Source organism: Natator depressus, chromosome 2 (genome assembly GCF_965152275.1).
Source record: "Natator depressus isolate rNatDep1 chromosome 2, rNatDep2.hap1, whole genome shotgun sequence".
NCBI lineage: Eukaryota > Metazoa > Chordata > Testudines > Cheloniidae > Natator > Natator depressus.
The window spans coordinates 183,620,300-183,643,365 of NC_134235.1; the positions used below are offsets into that span (position 1 = coordinate 183,620,300).

A 23,066-nucleotide genomic window follows, 5' to 3' on the forward strand; every position below is an offset into this window, starting at 1 on the left:
TTCACTGGTAGCAAGGTGGGCTGGTCAGGAAAAGTACATGACACTCACATGTTTAAGAACACAGGACTTTTCAGAAAGCTGCAAGCAGAGACATTCTTCCCCAACCAGCATGTTACTACCAGCGATGTGGGAATGCCAGTTGTGATTCTAAAGGACCCATCCTACCCGTTGCTTCTCTGCTCGTGAAGCCAAACGCTTGCTATCTCAACGGCACCAAGGAAAGATTCAGCTGCCAACTAGGCAGGTGCAGAATGACTGTTGAATGTTCTTTTGATAGACTGAAAGGTAATCGTTTACACTGTTGTAGCTGCATGTTGTGTCCGTGAGGCAAAGAGGGAAGAGCTACCACTAGGGTGGAGGGGCAAGATGGACTGGCTGTCTGCAGAATTTGAACAGCCAAACACGAGCTATTGGAAAAAACAATTGTGAAGCTATAAGGCTGAGGGAGGCCTTAAAAGACCATTTTAATAGTCAGCCACAGTAGTGTATATTATATGGACATTTCAAAACCTCTCACCAACAAAGTTGGCCTGCAAATTGACATTTCAAGGTATCTATCTTGGTTACTTATGTGGCCCCATTACTATAGTGTCTGTGAACATCCTCACCTTTTAGTGCATTTGTCATTACATCACCCCTGGGAGGTACAAATAGAGAATTGGGGGATGGAGAATAACGGCCAGATTGTCAAAGGTCTTTAGACCACAGAACTAAATCTAGGTCTCCTAAATCCCAGGCTATCTCCCTAAATGCTGGACTAGGGCCTGTAGCATCCTTTGCATGAATGGTTTGACCCTTCTGGATTTCTGTTTTGTGTGAACCCAATACCAGTGTCTCATTATGCCCACTCCACATCCCTTCCACGTTGGAGGACAGAGAGCCACTTCATTGGCCTCTTCCACAGTAGCGTTTGTGATGTTATTGACATGAACCAGCAAGGAAATGGTAGAGAAGCTGGTGGAGACAGTGAGTGTTGCCAGCTGTACAGCCATGCTGCAGAAAGCTCCTACTGTGGGCTGCAATAAGATGAGACAGCAGTAAAAGTGGGGGTCTCTTTGGTTTGCTGCTCTCCAGGCTTGAGTGTGGATGCGACAGCAGGAAGCACACGTGGAGGAACCTGCCTGCGCACCTCAGCTGAAAACCACAAGGAGACGTGCCATCTTGGAACTGAGGGTACATGGTCCATATGAGAGAGTGCTGGGCAAGAACTGCTGACTCAGCCCTCTGTCATGCCAGCTCCCATTAAGGATAGTAAATTGGAGCTGGCTAGAGAAAACCTGCACCTAATTGGTGAATGGGAGACAGCTGCCAGCCCAGTTAGCCTGGGACTATATAAAAGGCTGGGAGGAATGAAGCCAGGGGGAGGAGCGAGGGGGTGGCAGCAGAATGATAGCTCTTCCCTCTTGGGTGCAGACACAAGAACCCAAGCCGTGTATGGTGAAAAGGAGGTGGGAGCACAACCTGTAAATAAACGACACCAATGGTTACTGAACCCCAGGGTCTCCGAGTGACTTTTTCAGCATAGCAGGGGCAGGAGCCAAGAGGGCCCTGCTCTCCTACAGTCAAGATGTACTAATGACCATATTGGCTATAAGAAATAACACAATACAGTAACTCCACACTTAACGTCGTCCCAGTTAACGTAGTTTCATTGTTACATCACCGATCTGTTAGAGAACATACTCATTTAAAGTTGCACAATTGTTTGCTTATAATGTTGTTTGGCCGTGGGGGCTTGGAACCAGGGGTGGGCCGGTAGCCCCCCATCAGCTCCCCTCCACCACCCTCAGCACCTCCCGCCCGCCAGTGGCCCCGCAGAGCAACAACTCCCTCTCCCTCCCTATGCCTCCCACCTGCAGCAATCAGCTGTTTCACAACATTCAGGAGGCTCTGGTGGGGGGAGGGAGGATGAGTGAGGATGTGGCGGGCAGCCTCCCCCCTCCCTCCTCGCAGCTCCCGCCTGCAGCAATCAGCTATTTTGTGGGATTCAGGAGGCTGGGGAGGAGGAGCGAGGATGCGGTGCACTCGGGGGGGGGGGTGTGTGGAGCAGGGGCAGGAAGAGACGAGGTGGGGCCTGGGGGGAAGGGATCAAGTGGGGGAAGGCCGGGGTCAGAGCCAGGAGTTGAGTACCCCTGGGCACTTTGGAAAGAACAGCAAGAGGAGCAGCTGGACAATCCACCCTCTTTCACCCTCTGACTCTACCACCTCAACCAAGCTTCACATCATCATTGCTGAGTACAGTATTAAATTGTTTGTTTAAAATTGTTTAAAACTTATATCGGTATTACATTGTTTAAAATTGTTTAAAACTTATACTGTATATGTATATAATGTGTTTTGTCTGGCGAAAAAATTTCACTGGAACCTAACTCTCCCCCTCCCCCATTTACATTAATTCTTATGGGGAAATTGGAGTCGCTTAACATTGTTTCGCTTCAAGTCGCATTTTTCAAGAACATAACTACAATGTTAAGCTAGGAGTTACTGTATAATCACAGGTTTCAGAGTAACAGCCGTGTTAGTCTGTATTCGCAAAAAGAAAAGGAGTACTTGTGGCACCTTAGAGACTAACCAATTTATTTGAGCATGAGCTTTCGTGAGCTACAGCTCACTTCATCCGATGAAGTGAGCTGTAGCTCACGAAAGCTCATGCTCAAATAAATTGGTTAGTCTCTAAGGTGCCACAAGTACTCCTTTTCTTTTTGTATAATCACACTGGTTTCAATTATTTTGGCAATTTATTTAAACTACAATACAATGGATGGAGAATGGGAGTGGGAAGCATTAGAGGAAATCTCCCCCACACCCCCCCGCCTAATAGTAATGTAGATAGATTTGACCCTTTATTTCTAGTTATTAGTCAACAAATATATGCAGTCTCTCTCTCTCTCTCTCTCTCTCTCACATGCATGATGATTTACATCTCTATCGGCTGCTCCAGGCATCTGAACCGACCTGCCCGCGCTGCTGGGGAGTGGCATGTGACCGCTCTTGCGGCTTCCCTTTGCTTCCCTATCAGAAGACATTTTTCTGCAGAGAAACAAAGAAATCTGTCTGGGACATGAATTCTGCGCATGTGCAGTTATGCCAAATTCCCCCAGGAGTAACACTCACACACTACCCCCAACACACACACTGTCTGTCACACACACGCACTCTGTCTCACACACTCCCCCAACATACACACACACACTCCCACCCCAACATATGCACTTCCCCCCAACACACACTTCCCTACAGCATCCAAAAATATTTAAATAAATGGTATTTCATTATTTTTTAGCAGTGTGATTAAAACTGCAATTAATCGAGACTATTTTTTTAATCTCGCAATTAATTTTTTTAATCGTTTGACAGCCCTACTTTATATGTAAACCTGGCACTGAGTGTTTGAATCTGCAAGGGAGCACATACATGATTGTAGCAGTCACTGTCTCCCAGAAGATTCTGAATGTGAATCTATACCAATAATCTACTTGAAGAACCAGTCACTTATAAGTAGCCTTCCTTTCCCTGCTCCAGTTGGTATATCCTGAATTATGGAATAAATTCTCAGACAAAATGTGCTGAAACACAACAGGATCCTGAGGGGAGGAATCCTCAGCTTCAACATAAGAATTATATTAATTTCTAATATCAGGCAGTAGCCGTGTTAATCTGTATCCACAAAAACAACAAGGAGTCTGGTGGCACCTTAAAGACTAACAGATTTATTTGAGCATAAGCTTTTGTGGGTAAAAAACCACATCTTCAGATGCATGACCCACGAAAGCAATGCCCAAATAAATCTGTTAGTCTTCAGGTGCCACCGGACTCCTTGTTGTTTTTATTAATTTCTAACTGATTCATTATATGAACATTTCAAAACCTCTCACCAACAAAGTTGGCCTGCAAATTGACATTTCAAGGTATCTATCTTGGTTACTTATGTGGCCCCATTACTGTAGTGTCTGTGAACATCCTCACCTTTTAGTGCATTTGTCATTACATCACCCCTGGGAGGTACAAATAGAGAATTGGGGGATAGAGAATAAGAGCCAGATTGTCAAAGGTCTTTAGAACACAGAATTAAATCTAGGTCTCCTAAATCCCAGGCTAACTCCCTAAATGCTGGACTAAGGCCTGTAGCATCCTTTGCATGAATGATTTGACCCTTCTGGATTTCTGTTGTGTGTGAACCCAATACCAGTGTCTCATTATGCCCAGTCCACATCCCTTCCACGTTGCAGGACAGAGAGCCACTTCATTGGCCTCTTGCACAGCCATTTAGGGTGCCTCCTCATTTCCATTAATTCTACACTAGTGCATCAAAAATGCTGCTCTTTCTTTCTTTCTTTCTTTCCATTGATCCATCCAATAGTGCAGTGCATCACCATAGAAACTGAGTGCTTTTCATGTAAAATTAATAGCAATAGCAAAGGTCTTAGTGGACATTGTGGAATCCCTGTAATTTTTTACTGTTTGGGGGTAAAACTCTGGTGTAGGGTTGTTGTTTGTTTGTTTTTAATTGTATTAATTTATTGTTTGTTGCAGTTTTTTGCAGTCAGTTTGTGTCAGAAGTTGATTGGTTAGTTGATCATGTTGTATGTTTTTGTTGAGCTTTTATGGGTGGAACAAAATATGCTTACTTCCAAAGTATACAAAAACTTGACTGAGGAGATGTGATGTGGCCTATTTTAAACTTTATTATAGTCATCAGTTTTATTCTCTTTCTCTCTCAATTTTTAATATACCTAAAATGATTATGCTACTTTATAAATTCAGGTTTTTTTCTTTTCGTATGAAAGCTGTTTTAGTCATCAGTCAAATTCAGAAATCAAGGATATTTTTCTGCTTCCATAAAAAAGAATTTGGTTTCATATAATTCCTTTCATATTCAAGATAGTATCCCAAACCATTTCACTAAATAAAGAGAGAGATGTCCTTTCTGTCATGGTCACTTACCCTGTGCAGTGCAGTGACGAAATACAATAGCTATTATGCATTCAACAATAGTTCACAAAGACATGAGTATATAAACTTCTTCTATTAAGAGAGGAAATATTAAGAAATATTCTCTGAAGAGAGGACACAGAGATTGTCCTCTATTCTCTTTCAATGATGCAATAAAATGTTTAACTCTATCCTGGACAGCCACCAGAATATTGGAAAAAGGACCTCAGATTAGCACCTCATATGAAGAGTCACACCTCTAACAGTACAGTATCTCCATACTAATTTACTGCAGCATTAGCACATGAACCCAAGTTTCAACCTGGATGAAATTCCATTACCACCTTAAAGATGACCCTGTTGATAAACATAATTGTGTTCATCAGCTAGGAATAAAATATCTTTCTTTATCAAACTTTAATTGAAAGGAAATTACTTTGAAAGTTGATAGATAATTAACTCAGTCACTTTTTGTTTGAAGGTGGCTAGGATTCTGAATTGATTTGTTTATTTTAAATTGATTAGTATGAGTGTTTGTTTTTCCTGACACATACATTGATTTATGGTTTATATGAGCCAGGTGAAGTGGTATTTTGACTAGCAACATGAAATTCCAGAGGAGCAGAAAGAAAATGTCAAAGCAAAAAAGGCATTTTCAAGGAGAGTCTTACTAGTGTTAGTCAAACAAATATTGGCAGTTTTCCAGAGTAATATTCAGTATTTCTCTTGATTATAAAAGTACAATGCTATAGCAAATATATTTCACATTAAGCCTGGTATTGTTCCCTTTTACAAATCACAGCATTGTGGGGAGGAAATGAGATTAACAGTTTGCCAGGGACTTTGGGTTCCATTCTCAACTCTGCTAGTAATTCACTGTCTGACCTTAGGTAAGTCACTTAATTCTCTTGACCACTAGGAAGGGCTCTGTAAAAATAGCTGTCCATAGACTATATATTCCAGCATATTATGCATTGCTTTAAAATAACTACTAATTGTTTATTCAGTGGATACTATATGACTTTCAAAGCATTTATAATGGTTGATTTTAACAGTTTAGGCACCAGTCTTGCAAGCTGCTGCACACAGACAGAGCTCAATTAAAATCTTATATTTTAAAATATTAATTATAAAAGTGGGGGGAGAAAAGAAGAGCATTTGATAATATTCAGCATATGAAATTCTTACTTTCCGGTGAGCTATTATTCTTTATATACAGATACCTTCCAAATTGATGTTCTTTTCTGATACCATGTGTTATTTATTTTGTTTTTCTGTTTGCTTAGGACTGGTCCATCACATTTGTAATCTCTTAATAGAAACTTCAGCTCTGTATTTAGAAGTGGATGATAAAAGCAACATCAAGACAGCTAATGGACTGTTGCTGTCCTTGCTTGACATTTTGTATTGCATGCTGATATACACAGCAAACATCATCCGCCTAACTTTACAGGTATGGAATCTATTTTTGTGTAGAGTAAGGCCACTGTAAAAAATTTTAGTCTTTTTCCTATTATCCTCAGTACTGAATTCCCCACTAAAAAAATCAATAAAATTAGTTGCTGTATTTTTTAGACATTTTGGTCCCGGGATATGAGAGTCACAAGGTAATATTTTTTTATTGGACTTTTGATAGTACCTTTTGTCGTACAAAAGCAGGGGATTTCATGTAAATCAGAACAAAATTCTTTTCTCATATAAATGGCCAGAGCAAAGGGGAGGGGGAGAGGGGAAATATATAAAGTATATAGTGTTTCTTTGGTGTATTTTTCCAAAGGGATCAAATATTTTTGAAAGTGTTCTTAAAGAATAAGTGTTCCTTCACTGAGCACAATTTGAATAGTCAGTATTCATAGATTCATAGATATTAAGGTCAGAAGGGACCATTATGATCATCTAGTTTGACCTCCTGCACAATGCAGGCCACAGTATCTCACCCACCCACTCCTGCGATAAACCTCCCCCCTATGTCTGAGCTATTGAAGTCCTCAAATCATGGTTTAAAGACTTCAAGGAGCAGAGAATCCTCCAGCAAGTGACCCGTGCTCCATGCTACAGAGGAAGGCGAAAAACCTCCAGGGCCTCTTCCAATCTGCCCTGGAGGAAAATTCCTTCCTAACCCCAAATATGGCGATCAGCTGAACCCTGAGCATATGGGCAAGATTCACCAGCCAGATACCAAGGAAAGAATTCTCTGTAGTAACTCAGATCCCACCCCATCTAACATCCCATCACAGGCCATTGGGCCTATTTACCATGAATATTTAAAGATCAATTAATTGCAAAAATCATATTATCCCATCATACCATCTCCTCCATAAACTTACCAAGTTGAATCTTAAAGCCAGATAGATCTTTTGCCCCCACTGCTTCCCTTGGAAGGCTATTCCAAAAGTTCACTCCTCTGACGGTTAGAAACCTTTGTCTAATTTCAAGTCTAAACTTCCCAATGGCCAGTTTATATCCATTTGTTCTTGTGTCCACATTGGTACTGAGCTTAAATAATTCCTCTCCCTCTCCGGTATTTATCCCTCTGATATATTTATAGAGAGCAATCATATCTCCCCTCAATCTTCTTTTGGTTAGGCTAAACAAGCCAAGCTCCTTGAGTCTCCTTTCATAAGACAGGTTTTCCATTCCTCAGATCATCCTAGTAGCCTGTCTCTGTACCTGTTCCAGTTTGAATTCATCCTTCTTAAACATGGGAGACCAGAACTGCACACAGTATTCCAGGTGAGGTCTCACCAGTGCCTTGTATAAGGTACTAAAACCTCCTTATCTCTACTAGAAATACCTCGCCTAATGCATCCCAAGACCACATTAGCTTTTTTCATGGCCATATCACATTGGCAGCTCATAGTCATCCTATGATCAACCAATACTCCAAGGTCCTTCTCCTCCTCCATTACTTCTAATTGATGCGTCCCCAGCTTATAACTAAATTTCTTGTTATTAATCCCTAAATGCATGAGCTTACACGTCTCACTATTAAATTTCATCCTATTACTATTACTCCAGTTTACAAGGTCATCCAGATCCTCCTGTAGGGTATCCCGGTCTCTCTCTAAATTGGCAATACCTCCCAGCTTTGTATCATCTGCAAACTTTATTAGCACACTCCCACATTTTGTGCCGAGGTCAGTAATAAAAAGATTAAATAAGATTGGTCCCAAAACCGATCCCTGAGGAACTCCAATGGTAACCTCCCTCCAGCCTGACAGTTCACTTTTCAGTATGACCCACTGTAGTCTCCCTGTTAACCAATTCCTTATCCACCTTTCAATTTTCATATCGATCCCCATCTTTTCCAATTTAACTAATAATTCCCCATGTGGCACAGTATCAAACGCCTTACTGAAATCTAAGTCAATTAGATCCACTGTGTTTCCTTTGTCTAAAAATCTGTTACTTCCTCAAAGAAAGGTTTCAGAGTAACAGCCGTGTTAGTCTGTATTCGCAAAAAGAAAAGGAGTATTTGTGGCACCTTAGAGACTAACCAATTTATTTGAGCATAAGCTTTCGTGAGCTACAGCCATCCGATGAAGTGAGCTGTAGCTCACGAAAGCTTATGCTCAAATAAATTGGTTAGTCTCTAAGGTGCCACAAGTACTCCTTTTCTTTTTCCTCAAAGAAGGAGATCAGGTTGGTTTGGCACAATCTGCCTTTTGTAAAACCATATTGTATTTTGTCCCATTTACCATTGACCTCAATGTCCTTAACTACTTTCTCCTTCAAAATTTTTTCCAAGACCTTGCATACTACAGATGTCAAACTAACAGGCCTGTAGTTACCTGGATCACTTTTTTTTCCTTTCTTAAAAATAGGAACTATGTTAGCAATTCTCCAATCACATGGTACAACCCCTGAGTTTACAGATTCGTTAAAAATTCTTGCTAATGGGCTTGCAATTTCATGTGCCAATTCCTTTAATATTCTTGGATGAAAATTATCTGGGCCCCCCCGATTTATTCCCATTAAGCTATTCGAGTTTCATTTCTACCTCACGTATGATAATATCTACCTCCATATCCTCATTCCCATTTGTCATGCTACCATTATCCCTAAAATCCTCATTAGCCTCATTAAAGACTGAGGCAAAGTATTTGTTTAGATATTGGGCCATGCCTAGATTATCCTTAACCTCCACTCCATCCTCAGTGTTTAGCGGTCCCACTTCTTCTTTCTTTGTTTTTTTCTTATTTATATGGCTATAGAACCTTTTACTGTTGGTTTTAATTCCCTTTGCAAGGTCCAACTCTACTTGATTTTTAGCCTGTCTCACTTTATCCCTACATGTTCTGACCTCAATAAGGTAGCTTTCTTGCTGATCCCTCCCATCTTCCACTCCCTGTATGCTTTCTGCTTTTTCTTAATCACCTCTCTGAGACACTTGCTCATCCAGCTTGGTCTACAACTCCCGACTATGAATTTTTTCCCTTTTCTTGGGATGCAGGCTTCCGATAGCTTCTGCAGCTTTGACTTAAAGTAATCCCAGGCCTCCTCTGCCTTTAGATCCGTAAGTTCTTCAGTCCAATCCACTTCCCTAACTAATTTCCTTAATTTTTGAAAGTCAGCCCTTTTGAAATCAAAAACCCTAGTTGCAGATTTATTTTTGTTTATCCTTCCGTTCAGTTTGAACTGAATTAGCTCATGATCACTTGAACCAAGATTGTCCCCTACAAGCATTTCTTCTATGAGGTCCTCACTACTCACCAAAACCAAATCCAAAATGGCATCCCCTCTAGTCGGTTCAGCAACTACTTGATGATGGAATTCATCAGCTATCGCATCTAGGAAAATCGGAGACCTATTATTATTACTAGCACTCGTTCTCCAGTCTATATCTGGGAAGTTAAAGTCTCCCATGATCACGCAGTTTCCATTAGTATTTACTTCATTAAAAACATTAAAGAGGGCTCTGTCCATATCCAAACTAGATCCCGGCGGTCTATAGCACAACCCAAGCACTATCCCAGGGGAGGCTCTAGTAGTTTTCTTCCCCAATGTGATTTTTGCCCAGACGGACTCTGTCTTATCCATTTCATTGCTTCTTATTTCTTTACATTCTACCTCATCATTGATATACAATGCTACTCCACTACCTTTACCTTTATTTCTGTCTTTCCTAAACAGCACATACCCTTCAATACCTGTAGTCCAGTCATGACTACTATTCCACCATGTTTCTGTTATCCCTATAATATCTGGTTTCACTTCCTGCACCAGTAGCTCTAGTTCCTCCATTTTGTTACCTAGGCTCCTTGCATTGGTGTACAAACATCTTAATTTTGTTATTAGGACTCCATATAAGCATCTAGGAGAAGAGAGGATTTGTTACATAGTCTGGTAAAAAAAAAAGAGAAATGCAACTGAAATCTATATACTTAGGTCCAAATTCTGCCCTCATTTACATGTGTCAACCCTTATTGACTGAGTCTAAGGCTTAAATTCTGAAGTTTGGTAGCCAATGACTAGTTGGCAGTCTAGAGAACTTATTTTGGGTAGCAGAAATCTGATTTTCTTAATTTTCTCCAAAGCTTCTACAGAAAAATCTGCCTCTGTATTTTAAAGAGCCAAGTTTCTATGTTTAGTGTTTTCAGAGGACTACTGACCATTTCCCTGTGGAATCTTATTCATCAGGCATTTTCTAAAAGTAGTAAAGCACCTGAAGTTCAAATTCCACTACATCATTCCACTTTGGAAATTCAAGTCAGGAGGGCAGGAGTGGAAGTCTTAACTTTTGAATCATCTTGATTTTCTTATTTTGAATTGTATTTAAAATCATCTCTTATAAAATAGAGGGTGATCTTTGGAGACTTACAGTGAACTATTATACATTAAAATAAAGAAGTCATATATTTGTGTGGAGAGAGGATATATACAAAAAACATAGATTGTAGATAGACATATTTTATTATGAGTTCATAGAGATATATATTATACATATAATAGGTATGTATCTTGCTGAAGAAATGTCATGTAGGTCAGCATATTAAATCAGTTTAGAGTGGATGTGACCGCATCAGTCCCTTTTGCTTTGTGCTTATTGTTACAGACACAATCAGACTATAACTTTTCATAGAGATCTCGGAATACTTAACTAGGAAAGGGAGTATAAGAACACCTCCTTCGAACTTCCATTCAAATTTGTACTGCCTAATGGACCTTATTTGTTTCTCAAAGCTGAGCACTCACCAAGACCCTTTTTTATTTTTCTTTGTCTCATTAAGGCACAGAAATCTGGCACAGGAGGGGACACCCAGGCTGCTGAAGACCTTCTGCTTATCAATAAACCCCTGACAGACCTAATTAGCCTGCTTATTCAGCTGGTAAGAGCTTGCTTGTTTATAAGTCTTTTAGAATGTTGCTAAAGTTAAAATTACTCCTCTAGTCTGGTAGCCAAATGCAAGTTTTTGGCAGTACCTTGTTTTAATGTCCATACAAGTTTTTGAGGGCACTTTGAATTTCAAGACCCTAAATTCAAAGAAACTGCCTCACAACACCTTGTTACTGTTGAGCATTTTGAAATATGAGCACATATTACCACCCACCTCCTGATTGATATATCAGGTGACAGTGAAATCACTTTCCTTGAATTTCAGTTATTTTTAATGAAAATGTCACACTGATATTTTGTTATGGAATGTAGTTAGTTAGGAGGTACACATGGTATGACTGTATTAGTGTCTGTGTTAGCAGTATAGCTTGTTAGTACCCCTGACCCTGAACCAAGACATAATGATATATGTCAGAGCGGAGAGAGGACATTGGCCACTGCATCTAGAATCTGTGAAACTAATGCTTTGCAGCTGGACATGCCAGTTAGCCATGGTAAGGTTACATTACTTGCAATCCATGGAATCCATGCCAGATAATGCCTTAGAGCGGTTCATGAAGGGTAGCACATCATGCACCATGTTCCGGAAATATGGAGTATATGAAGTGACATGTACGTGTTCATGAGGCATGGCCACAGCCATGTTGGCATTAAGATCGCCCTGAAAACAGAGACTCTCAAGTCTTGGGCTCTTAACCTCCACATATGCAGATGTATAGTTCCTATCTTGTAGTGTCATTCAGGCAGCAAGGAACCAATCAGAAGCAAGAGGTCTGGGTTAGATTCTGTGACAGAACTTGCAGCACAGCAGGAGGGTTGAGGAGGGTTTAAGCCATCTTTGTAATCTCCTTACCCTAGACTGCTCTAGGAGTTAGAGAGGCCCCTGATGTAACCTAAGCAGCTCCAGAGCACTGTCTAAGTTACGGTAGTCTCTCTGGGGCTGTGTGCTATGACCCGCCCCCAGCACACCCACTATGCCAGGGCTTGTGAAGAGGTCTTCAGAGGTCAATCCTACAACAGCACCTACCCCAAGGATATCCTCCTTTGGACAGATAAAGGGCTTTTAGGATCCCTTTATGGTGGTCCAGCCCCTTTACCTGGCAAAAAGAGACTGGAGCGGGGATTAGGGTCTCACCCTGGTGCTAAGCCCTCCCTTTTCCAGGTGGTTTGTCTCCAGGCCCCCCAAGTGAAAAAGGCAGCATATGTCCTACTGGAATTTGGCTAAGATGAGCCCTGTCCAAGGGTCTGCAGTTTCTTCAGGGCAAGGATAAATAACATTCTCTCAGCTAGCACTCATTGGGTCTAACTTCTGTCTATAGTGCTCGTAGGGGCTCTATTGGAGGATTGTCCCCATTGTAACCACTCATGCCTAAATGCCAAATCCTAACTTAGACTTCCAGTGAAGTACCTGGTCCCTTCCTTTCTCCGTTTTCTTTGTTTTTCAAATCTGATTTCTATTTGGTGTTTGAACATTTGTAATAAAGAATTTAGGTAAAAGGTTCCAGTCTCGGCTAAACAAAATCTATATGTATCCAGACATTAATGATGACCTGATTTTATTCTACCAGATGCTTTCTTTATAATTTTCTGTACTAGACTTGTCTATAGACATTACCTAGACTGGATTTACTTGCACCAGCAATTGATAAAAGCTTTTTGAAATCCCCACTCACGCCCCTACAACACAAAACAGAGAGTGCTCAAATTTGGATTACATAATATTCTAACCCTTATATTTTGTTAAGCAATTTAAAAATCTATGTATATGGTAAATTTTGAAACTAAACAGATTCACAATGTCCTTTTAAGCAAAACTGGAGATAGACAAATGTTTACTTTTTTAACCTTTAGACTTAAATTTCATTAGCTCCCTAAAGAACAGAAAAATAGTAGCCACACTTTACTCAGTCTATACCACCTGGAAGTCTATTATAACTTTCTAATTAAAGGGTAGAATAAGATGTATAGTTAGCATGTACTGATTATGTTACCATCCTCCTCCACATCTCATCAGAGCATCCTCAATTACAGGTGTGTTTTACTTTGTTCCACTATTCTGAATATTCTGATCTATTGAAGATGGTTTCCTATGTGGCTTTGTATTTGCTGTTTTAAATATATAAATCAAGAAGCATAATCATGCGTATTTATTCTTTTGAGTCTTGAAAAAGATTTTTTTACAGTGATAAATCTTCCCTTGTATCCTGTGTGAGAGGTGCAAGTTCTTAACATAAATGCGTAATTGCATTGGTTTATGTAAATTATCTCACCTATTTTTTTTTCTTTTGAACTTTGTATCAATTGCTTATTAGTAAAGGAATCTGTATTGAACCCTTTGTTATAAAATTAAAAGCAATATTTGTGCTGATATTGGCATACGTTATCTCTGGCAAAGCAGCATTTAACACACAATCATGTCAGCCCAGGAGTGAGCCCACAGCCGCCCATTGCGATTACATGTTCCAGGGATAATGATTAATCCTAATAGAGCAGTGTGAGTAGGAGATAAGGGGGTACCACTGACATTGTAAACTACATCCTTTAACTGGAGGTTGGAGGGTGTAGACTGTGAACTCCACTGGTTCTGGGGCATGACCAAAGACTTCTGGCCCTATTTTTTGAAGTATGCACCTTTGTGTATAGCCCAAGTCCTGAATTGGACCTTAATTCTACAGATTATTTTTATCATTTCTACCCCTCTGAAGATAACATTTACTAGTAGTTAAGTAACACATGATTGAATGTGGGCCTTTTATTATATGAGATAATAGTGCTGTGAATCATAGCTGTACATTTATCAAATTTTGAGGAAAGTCATGGAGGAAGTCATGGTAACGAAGGGTCAGATCCTCGTAGGTACAAAGCATTTGGCTGCACTGGAAGATGCAGCTCAGCATCCCTCTCAGTTTGGCTTAATTGTCACAAGTCAGAGAAATCATGAAAAAATGTATGAAAAGTTAATCATGGTTTGTAATTACCAAACAATCTTTGCAGAACCAGGCCCATTACATTTATTCTTTCTTATGTGGGAAATGGGTGAACATTGCATAATCTCTTGGGTACTTAGCAACTACCTTATTCCCACTTACATATCCCTTATGGTAGACAGAAGCCTCTTAAAATACCACCCCACAAACATCATCTTGTTTCGCCACTTCTTTTTCCTGTTTTCTCTCCTATTGGCCTATTCCTTGGACATCTGCCCTCTTGCGACCCACCTTGACTAGTTCTCTGAGTTCTTCAGTGTATTTGTTCATCCTGATTCCCTCTTATCTGTAGCCTCCCATTTAATCCTATGGGTTGTTTTCTTAAGACGTTCTTAAGAACTTTAATAGTTCGTTCTTCTGCCACATACTTACCTGCTTATCCACTTTGCTGACTCATCAAACTTTCAACATTTCAAGAACAATAGACGTGTTAAAAACTATTAAAATTTTGGAATCCACTGTGACAGACAGTCATCCATTTAATCATAGTTAACTAAAGCTGTAAATCAAAAGCAACCTGGAAAATACAATGCAAATGACTAAACCAGACAAAGTTTATAGGACTAAACACTGACAAAAATATACCCTCTTATATATAATATTTAGCAGAATTTAGCATCTTGTTTTTTGATGAGTGTACATGTTGCTATGAGCCATTCTATAGAGCCATGATAGCTCCACTGTATTTAAGGTTGAAAGAGCCACTGCATTCCTGTTTTCAGTCATTTTTAATCTTTTCAGAAATGTTCCTTTTTCGTTGAATTTTCTCATCCTTGTCACAGTTTAAAGGTGAATTTTTTAACTTGTTATAAATTAGAATTGATTTTGAGTTTTAGGAGCATGGGGAAAATGTGTTCTGCTTTCAAAGGTTGTGGGTGTGGTTTTGGTTTTGTGCTCATCTCACATTCAGATTCAAACTTGGCAAAGACGTTGTCCTCAATGAGGTCTGGGACCTGAAAGGAACAACATTGGAAGCCATTTAGCAATTACATAATGCACATGTACAGCATTTTATTTTCCTTGAGGCAGTAGGTATGCATGGTTCCAGACAGAGATGGAGTACGCATTCAGAAGCAATTTAGATTGTCTAAGATGAACCATATCATCCTGTAACTTCCCTGCTTCCCCACCTAACTGTCTGTCCCCCGTGTCTCAGTGATCTTTGGCTGTGAAACTGTAAAGAGAAGCATATCAGAATTGAACTTATTGGTAAGAGAATATTGACATACCTGGAGCTAATATTGGAGTTGGGGCAGGTCACTTTATCCATCCCACTTAAAGTAAAAGCAAGGCTTAACTCCTGTCAAGTTCTTTTAAAAAATGTACCTATGGTAGCAACTCTTAAAGACAGAGAACAAAACTTTAAATCCTAGAAGAGATGAAAAGACCTAGTAGATTATCTTCTTCATTCTACCTTCCAATGCAAGTTTGTTCCCTGTACACATTCATGCTTTTTCCACTCTAATCTTTAAATAGCCCAAATGATGAGGTTTCTGTGATTGAATCCATCCCCTGGGAGCTGCCACTTGATGTGCCAAGACTACTTCTGCCCCTGCTTTCCCTACCAGCTTAGGACTCCAGCACCCTGTCTTGCTGAGCCAGACACACCAGTCTGCTGCAGGGTCTGAACCATGTCCCCTAACAGCTGTGGGCTTAGCTGAAAGCAATTTAGGAAGTGTTCCTGTCCTTGACACTCAGATGCCCAACTCCCAATGGGGTCCAAACCCTAAGTAAATCTGTTTTAACCTGTATAAAGCTTATACAGGGTAAACTCATAAATTGTTCGCCCTCTATAACACTGATAGAGTGATATGCACAGCTGTTTGCCCCACCTCCCCCAAGTATTAATAGATACTCTGGATTAATTAATAAGTAAAAGGTGATTTTATTAAATACAGAAAATAGGATTTTAAGTGGTTCCAAGTAGTAACAGACAGAACAAAGTGAATTACCAAGCAAAATAAAATAAAACACACAAGTCTAAGTCTAGTACAGTAATAAAAACTGAATACAGATAAAATCACACCCTTAGAGATGTTTCAATAAGTTTCTTTCACAGACCGGACACCTTTCTAGTCTGGGCACAATCCTTTCCCCTGGTACAGCCCTTGTTCCAGCTCAGGTGGTAGCTAGGGGATTTCTCCTGATGGCTGCCCCCTTGTTCTGTTCCACTCACTTATATATCTTTTGCATAAGGCGGGAATCCTTTGTCCCTCTGGGTTCCCACCCCTCCTTCTCAATGGAAAAACACCAGGTTAAAGATGGATTCCAGTTCAGGTGACATGATCACGTCACTGTAAGACCCCAAGCCTTCATTCCTCCCAACCTGACTCACAGGAAGGCCTGCCTGTAAACAGAGCCATCCACAGTCAATTGTCCTGGTTGATGGGAGCCATCAAGATTCCAAACCACCATTAATGGCCCACACTTTGCATAACTACAATAGGCCCTCAGAGTTATATTTCCTATTTCTAGTTTCAGATACAAGAGTGATACATTTATACAAATAGGATGACCGCACTCAGTAGATGATAAGCTTTGTAATGATACCTTACAAGAGACCTTTTGCATGAAGCATATTTTAGTTACATTATATTCACACTCATCAGCATACTTTCATAAAATCATATAGAGTGCAACGTCACAGCTTCCATCTCCCATAGGAGACTAACCTAGTCTGATAGATAGACATTTTCCCTGATAGTCAACCTATATTTCCCTGTCTCAGGGCCGGGGCATGGGTGTCCTGGCCTAGGAGTTAATGTCAGGTGCAGACCAAGGGGCCAGGAGCCAATTGCCAGGAATCAGGCCAGGTTAGAATGCCAGGAGATCAGAATCGAGGGACAAACCAAGGGCAGCGATCAAGAGTCAGTTACCAAGAGTCAAGCCAAGTCAGGATTGGAAGGCAGGAACAGTTAAATGCCAGACCAGTGATCCATGGCAGAGTGGAGCCCAGTTGTACAGACAATGTCCTGTTTCTTCTTCTGGCTTTAATAGGGGCTCTGGCCCAATCAGAACATAGAGGCAGGGCTTGTGACCCTATTGGGCTTCATGAACCTTGGTTCCAGTTGCTGTATCTGAGCTGCTAGGTGGAGGATTGAAGTGTGATGACTCCCAGGACCCCCACAGCCCCAGATGTGAGACCGGCAGGGCCTGACATCCTGTTCTGTATTTTCATCCTGTTACACCTATAATACTTACAACTTCTTGGGCCACCTTGAACAATTCCTCGCTGGTGTTTAAATTCTTCAAGTAGATGATTGTGTGTCTCGCACCCCACTGACTAATTTTTTCAGCCAAGTTCTTATATGCTTAGCTCACTTAATAGTCCCTCTTAAATCAATATGAGTTAAACTTGAAAATGTCAAAAACTTCAAATCAATTTTTCCCTTCTGTAATTGTTATTTAGTCCATCATTTAGGACACACGGAAGCAAATATAAGACACCCAGACTGCATGTAAATGAAACCACTCAGTTCTTAAGAACATGGAAACAGAGATAATTACAAAATCCATCATGCAGAAATACTGCAAATATAGAAAATTCAGCTTTTAATCCCATGATCAGTATTGTCCTTAATTGATGAATCAAAGCAAAATAGATTGACCATTTAGTACTAGATTCTTCTTGGTAAGTGTATTGCTTAAAAACCAATTCCACCTACATTTTTGTTATCCAATACTTCTGTATTTAAAAATAATTGTAATTGTTTATTCCACCTGTAGTTTGTAGGATTTGCAGAAATTACCAAATGGAATATTTAGACTATTCTGATATTAGTTATGCCTCATGAAGTCCAAATATTTGCATGATTTGGAAAAGCTGATGTAACATTGCTTTTGCAAACGTAATACTCGCTAAAATTTGGACTGCTCTTCAGAATCTTTCCAAAACTGGGAGGAAGCATTAATTAATAGGACTGGCACTTATGCAGTACAGTAGATCATGCTAAATCTCCTTGGTCTTGGCTATACTAATGTGATGTTGTTTTTACATGAGTTAACTATTACCACTATTCTAAATTAAGTAAGATGATATAAGCACACCTCCAAAAATAAAAATTTATCAAGCCAGGCCAAGAATGAGCCTCTAATTTAGAATTCAGTTTGAAATAAGTAACTTAACTTTCTCCTTAGTTAGGCTCCCATAAATCCTTATTCTTGGTCTGCCTTAGCACATGAAAGGCAGCTTGTGATGGCTGCCAAGTGAGAGAGCTCCAATTGCAAGGGATAATATACCGTCAATCCATTTCCTCAGTAAGTGTTCTATACATTCAAAGAAAAAGAAGAAAATTCTTACAGCGTTCAGCTATCCCTACAGAAAGGGGCAGGGAATATTTTTGTTTTTCTTTTGAATTGGGTGGTGCTCATATTCTACAGAGATGAGGGTCATATAAGTACCTAGATAGCCACCAAGTGGATTAGACAGAAAGGCTTTTCTTTAACATTTGGCTTGAATAGATTCTCTCCCAACTACCCATAATACAGTCTTTATCTCTTTGGGGATGCTTGATTTCCCTTCTGTCCCTCTTACAGCATATCAAGTTGGTAAGGTTGTGCTGTTGCTTCCATTTCAAAGCATTGGAAAGCATTTGCTTTTGAAGCATCAAAAATGTCAGCAGAAAGAGTATCAACATATATAGACTACCACCCATTTCTTATGAATGCAGACAGTTCTCAGACACTACTTATTGGTAGATGTTAGCTATTTGTAGTCGGACATAAAGCTTTCTTCTCTGTACAATATGTAGCAATGAGAAAAGGAATAATTTCCAAGATCCTGCTTAAAATTTTACCACTTTTTTATTAATTTGTATAAACTCCTGTGTCAGTATGCACCCACTTTGAAGTCCAAAGGGCTGAATACTGACTGGTTGTCCTTGGTGGAATTGCATAAAGAAACTGCAGGGGAAATAAGGATATGTTGTCCTAAGTACAAAATTTCAGAATGGTGCCTTTGATTTCTTGACAATTAGACTATATTAAAGTGAGCTGAGAACAGTGCTTCCTAAAATGCGTTTTTCCTTGGCTTGAAAGTCTATAAGTTACTTTTAAAGCCAAAAGATAGTGTTATGTAGTACATGTTATTTTAAAGTGTGCATATTTACTAATAAGTATAATAATGCTGTTTCGCTTTTGTATAATGTTTGCTAAATCATCTTGCCTATAGCTCCCAATGGCCCCTTCCTGTACAGCATGTTCTGTAATCATATTACTGATCTAATGAACATCTATCTCTTATCTTAATAAACTCTCTTTGTGTATAACCTCATTAAAGTGCTGAAGTAGTGTTCCCTCAGGGTATTCCAGACAGTTTCATTGTAGCTCTAAAATTAGATGCCCTAACAACTCCATCGGTGTGAAAACTGCCACTTCAGCTCAAATGATCTCACATATTTCTTGCAGCAGTTTACAATTCATGAACGCTGTGTAACTGGCCTCAAAATGAAGACATATTTTGGTAATAAACTGCAAAGTATAAGACCGTAATAACAAAAAACTTCCTGTTTAATTTTAATCGAGTATAAAACTACATGGAACTAGTAAATACCTGTGCCAGATAGAACTAAATACAGTTCGGATTTTACCTTATGAACCTGTTTTCAGGAGATCATAGTACGACCATAAAAACTAATTAAGCTGAAACTTGACACGCACTGGGCATCAAGATTGTAACAAGAAGTTATTTTATTTTACAAATTTCACCCCAAAATAAGAAATCATTGGGGAGGGTTATACTTTTTGCACTCTTATAACTTTAGCTACTTTAATGTGCATTTTCTGTAAGTAGTGGGACAAGGTGGGTGAGGTAATATCTTTTATTAGCCCAACTTCTCTTGGTGAGAAAGAGAAGTTTTCGAGCCACATAGTGCTCGCTCTTCTTTGGGTTTGGAAAGGTACTCCCTGGTCACAGCAAAATGCAAGGTGGAACAGGTTTAGCATAAGTAGTTAGCACACATTGTAAGGGACCATTCAAGGTAGCGTGGCCCACTAACACCTCTGCAGTCATAGGACAAATAGAGGGGGTTTGTGTGTTACAAATTTTTGTGATAAACCATATATCCAGTTTCAGAGTAGGAGCCGTGTTAGTCTGTATTCGCAAAAAGAAAAGGAGTACTTGTAGCACCTTAGAGACTAACAAATTTAATTGAGCATAAGCTTTCGATGAAGTGAGCTGTAGCTCACGAAAGCTTATGCTCAAATAAATTTGTTAGTCTCTAAGGTGCGACAAGTACTCCTTTTCTTTTTGCATATATCCAGTGTGTCTGTTTAGGCCATGATTTTTAGTATCTAGCATAGTAATGCATTTAAGCTTCCAAGCTCATCTTTTGAAAGTGCTGTGCAGGTTTCCTTTGAAGATCTGGACTGGTAGGTTAGATAGAGAGTAATCGCATTGTGAAGTGTTCACCAACAGGTGATAGAGTATTTTTGTCTTTTATCATTTTCCTGTGTGAGTTCATTTGAGAGTGTAGCGAGTATGATTTTGGATCCTGTACTAAAAATCCAAATGGTCAGCAGCCCAGAAAAGTGACTGCCACGTGCAGGTGGGGGGTGGGAGAATCTAATACTCCTGTATGGTCAAGAGGCCTAACACACAAACCTCTGGAAGACTGAAAAAACAAAATGAAAAGTCAATTAGAGATGTCTTATGGGTAAGAAAAGGAGAGAATTGGCATCATGTTGATAGAATTCCAGTGCGCAGTTCCTTTCCCTTCCTAAAGGCCCAGAGTTCTTTTGATATCCCCCCTCCCCTTGTCCGACCAAATTCTTTGTGCAATAAATGTGTTCTGGTTTGAAAACCTAAACAGCATTCAGATACATATTATTTTTTCACATGAAAACACATGCATTGCACACAGAATTTGTCTAATTAGCAAAATAAATCAGAACACTCTTCTACCTTATTAAGAAAGGAGATGACCTGCCTTATCAGTATACTGTTGTCTAGCAACATGGCATTAACTTTCCTATTCCTGTTTTAAATCAGAGGCTGCTTACCCAAAAATCAGCTTTTCATTTTTTGGCTTTTACAGTTTTGTGTTTTTATTTTTTATGCCTTTCAAGGCTTTGTCATCATCAGCATTTTTCTTCAAATTTCCCTCTTGTGTACTATCACTAGTGGTAGCACAAATGCAGGCTGGCAGCCAGTGTTAAATACTGTAGTGATATCGCCAATGGCCTCTTTACACTAGTGCCCTATCAGTGCAACTCTACTGGTAGTAGTGCAAGGTGGAATTATGAAGAAAAATGCTGATGTAGACAGATAGCGATGTCATGTTTTTGTGCTTACCCCCCATATCACTGTTGATGTGTTAGATGTAGACAATATTGGTTTCAAACTATTATTTGGATTCCTTAAGAATCAAGTATATTGGGTAAAATTGCATTTATTACGTTTTAGCTTCATTGAAAGAGGTGTACCTCAGGAGAAACTGCAGGAGGAGTTGTGCCTTAGGTGGTTCTTCATGTTTCGGTGTAATATGGTGTCATATGTCTTAGGGATTCTAATCCATAGCTTCCATTTTAATGCAGTTTTATGAAAAGAGCTGTGTGGATATAAAGAAAGACAGCTTTGTTTGCTAATGGATGTCTGAAGAATTACTACATGGATATTTAAGGAGTGTAATATGTCAAACTTTACACACTAAAATTATGTTAAAATAAGAGAAAAGGTTGGTCTTAAACTGACAAAAGTCAGAAAATTCGGACTTTACTAAATTATCATCACTGACTCTAATGATTGTCCCTAGGCATGAGTAGGTGCTTAGTATGTAAAGTTCTCCAAGTTCCCAAAAGTGAACCATGTCAGTTGCATTCCCCAGGCACAGCTATCCATGGTGTAATATGAAGTCTAAGTTTCAGCCTTTGCTATATATTTCTTGCCTTGTACTGGCATAAAAGCATAAGAGTTGCCATCCTAGGTCAGACCATGGTCCATCTTGCCCGGTATCCTGTCCCCAGTAGTGGTCCATACCAGAACTTTGGGAGGTGGGGGTGTACTAAACAGGGCTACTATGGAGTGATCCACCCCGTCTTCCATTCCTGTCTTCTGGCAGGAGTTGCATGTCTGACCATCCTGGCTAACAGCCATTGATGGACTTTTCCTCCATGGATTCATCCAGATCAGCATTCCCTCTAATTTTTCCCACCCATGTGTGGAATGAATAACAAAATTCATATGATGGGGTGGGGCCGAGGGGTTCGGAGTGTGGGAGGGGGCTCAGGACTGGGACAAAGGGTTGGAGTGCAGGGGGGAGAGGGGGGAGGGCTCCAGCTGGGGGTGCAGGCTCTGGGGTGGGACTGGGGATGCTGGGTTTGGAGTGCAATTGGGCTCCCCGGGGCTACAGTGGGGAGAGAGGACTCCCCCCCTCAGCTCTCTCCCCCTGCAGAAGCACCTGGGCTGGGGGGGAGAGGCGCCTCTCCCGCATCCAGGCTGGGCTGGGCTAGGGGAGAGGTGCTGTCCCTTGGCCGCAGCAGGTTCGGGGCCGGGCTGGGGGAGGGGCGCCTGTCCCAGGGGCTTGGAGAGAGGCATCTCTCCCTGTCGCAGCCCTGAGCGCCTGCACAGTGCTTAATAGGCAGCTCTTATATCCAGATAGACCCTTAGGCCTGGTCTAAACTACAAGTTTATGTCGGATTTAGCAGCGTTACTTTGAATTAACCCTGCACCCATCCACACAACAAAGCCATTTTTTTCGACATAAAGGGCTCTTAAAACCCATTTCTGTACTCCTCCCCAATAAGGGGATTAGTGCTGACATCGACATCGCCTTTTCGAATTAGGGTTAGTGCGGATGCAATTCGAAGGTATT

The 23,066-nt window shown here is 40.3% G+C and overlaps 1 protein-coding gene across 2 annotated transcripts in view; it reads left to right on the top strand.

Moving 5' to 3' along the window:
• Nucleotides 1-23,066, top strand: part of ULK4 (unc-51 like kinase 4) — a 397,936-nt gene that overhangs the window by 313,283 nt on the left and 61,587 nt on the right. For both annotated transcript variants that reach the window (XM_074945513.1, XM_074945514.1), the window contains exons 33-34: nt 6,219-6,385; nt 11,163-11,261. In XM_074945513.1, the coding sequence (XP_074801614.1) occupies nt 6,219-6,385; nt 11,163-11,261 (266 nt within the window). The remainder of the gene's footprint in view (nt 1-6,218; nt 6,386-11,162; nt 11,262-23,066) is intronic.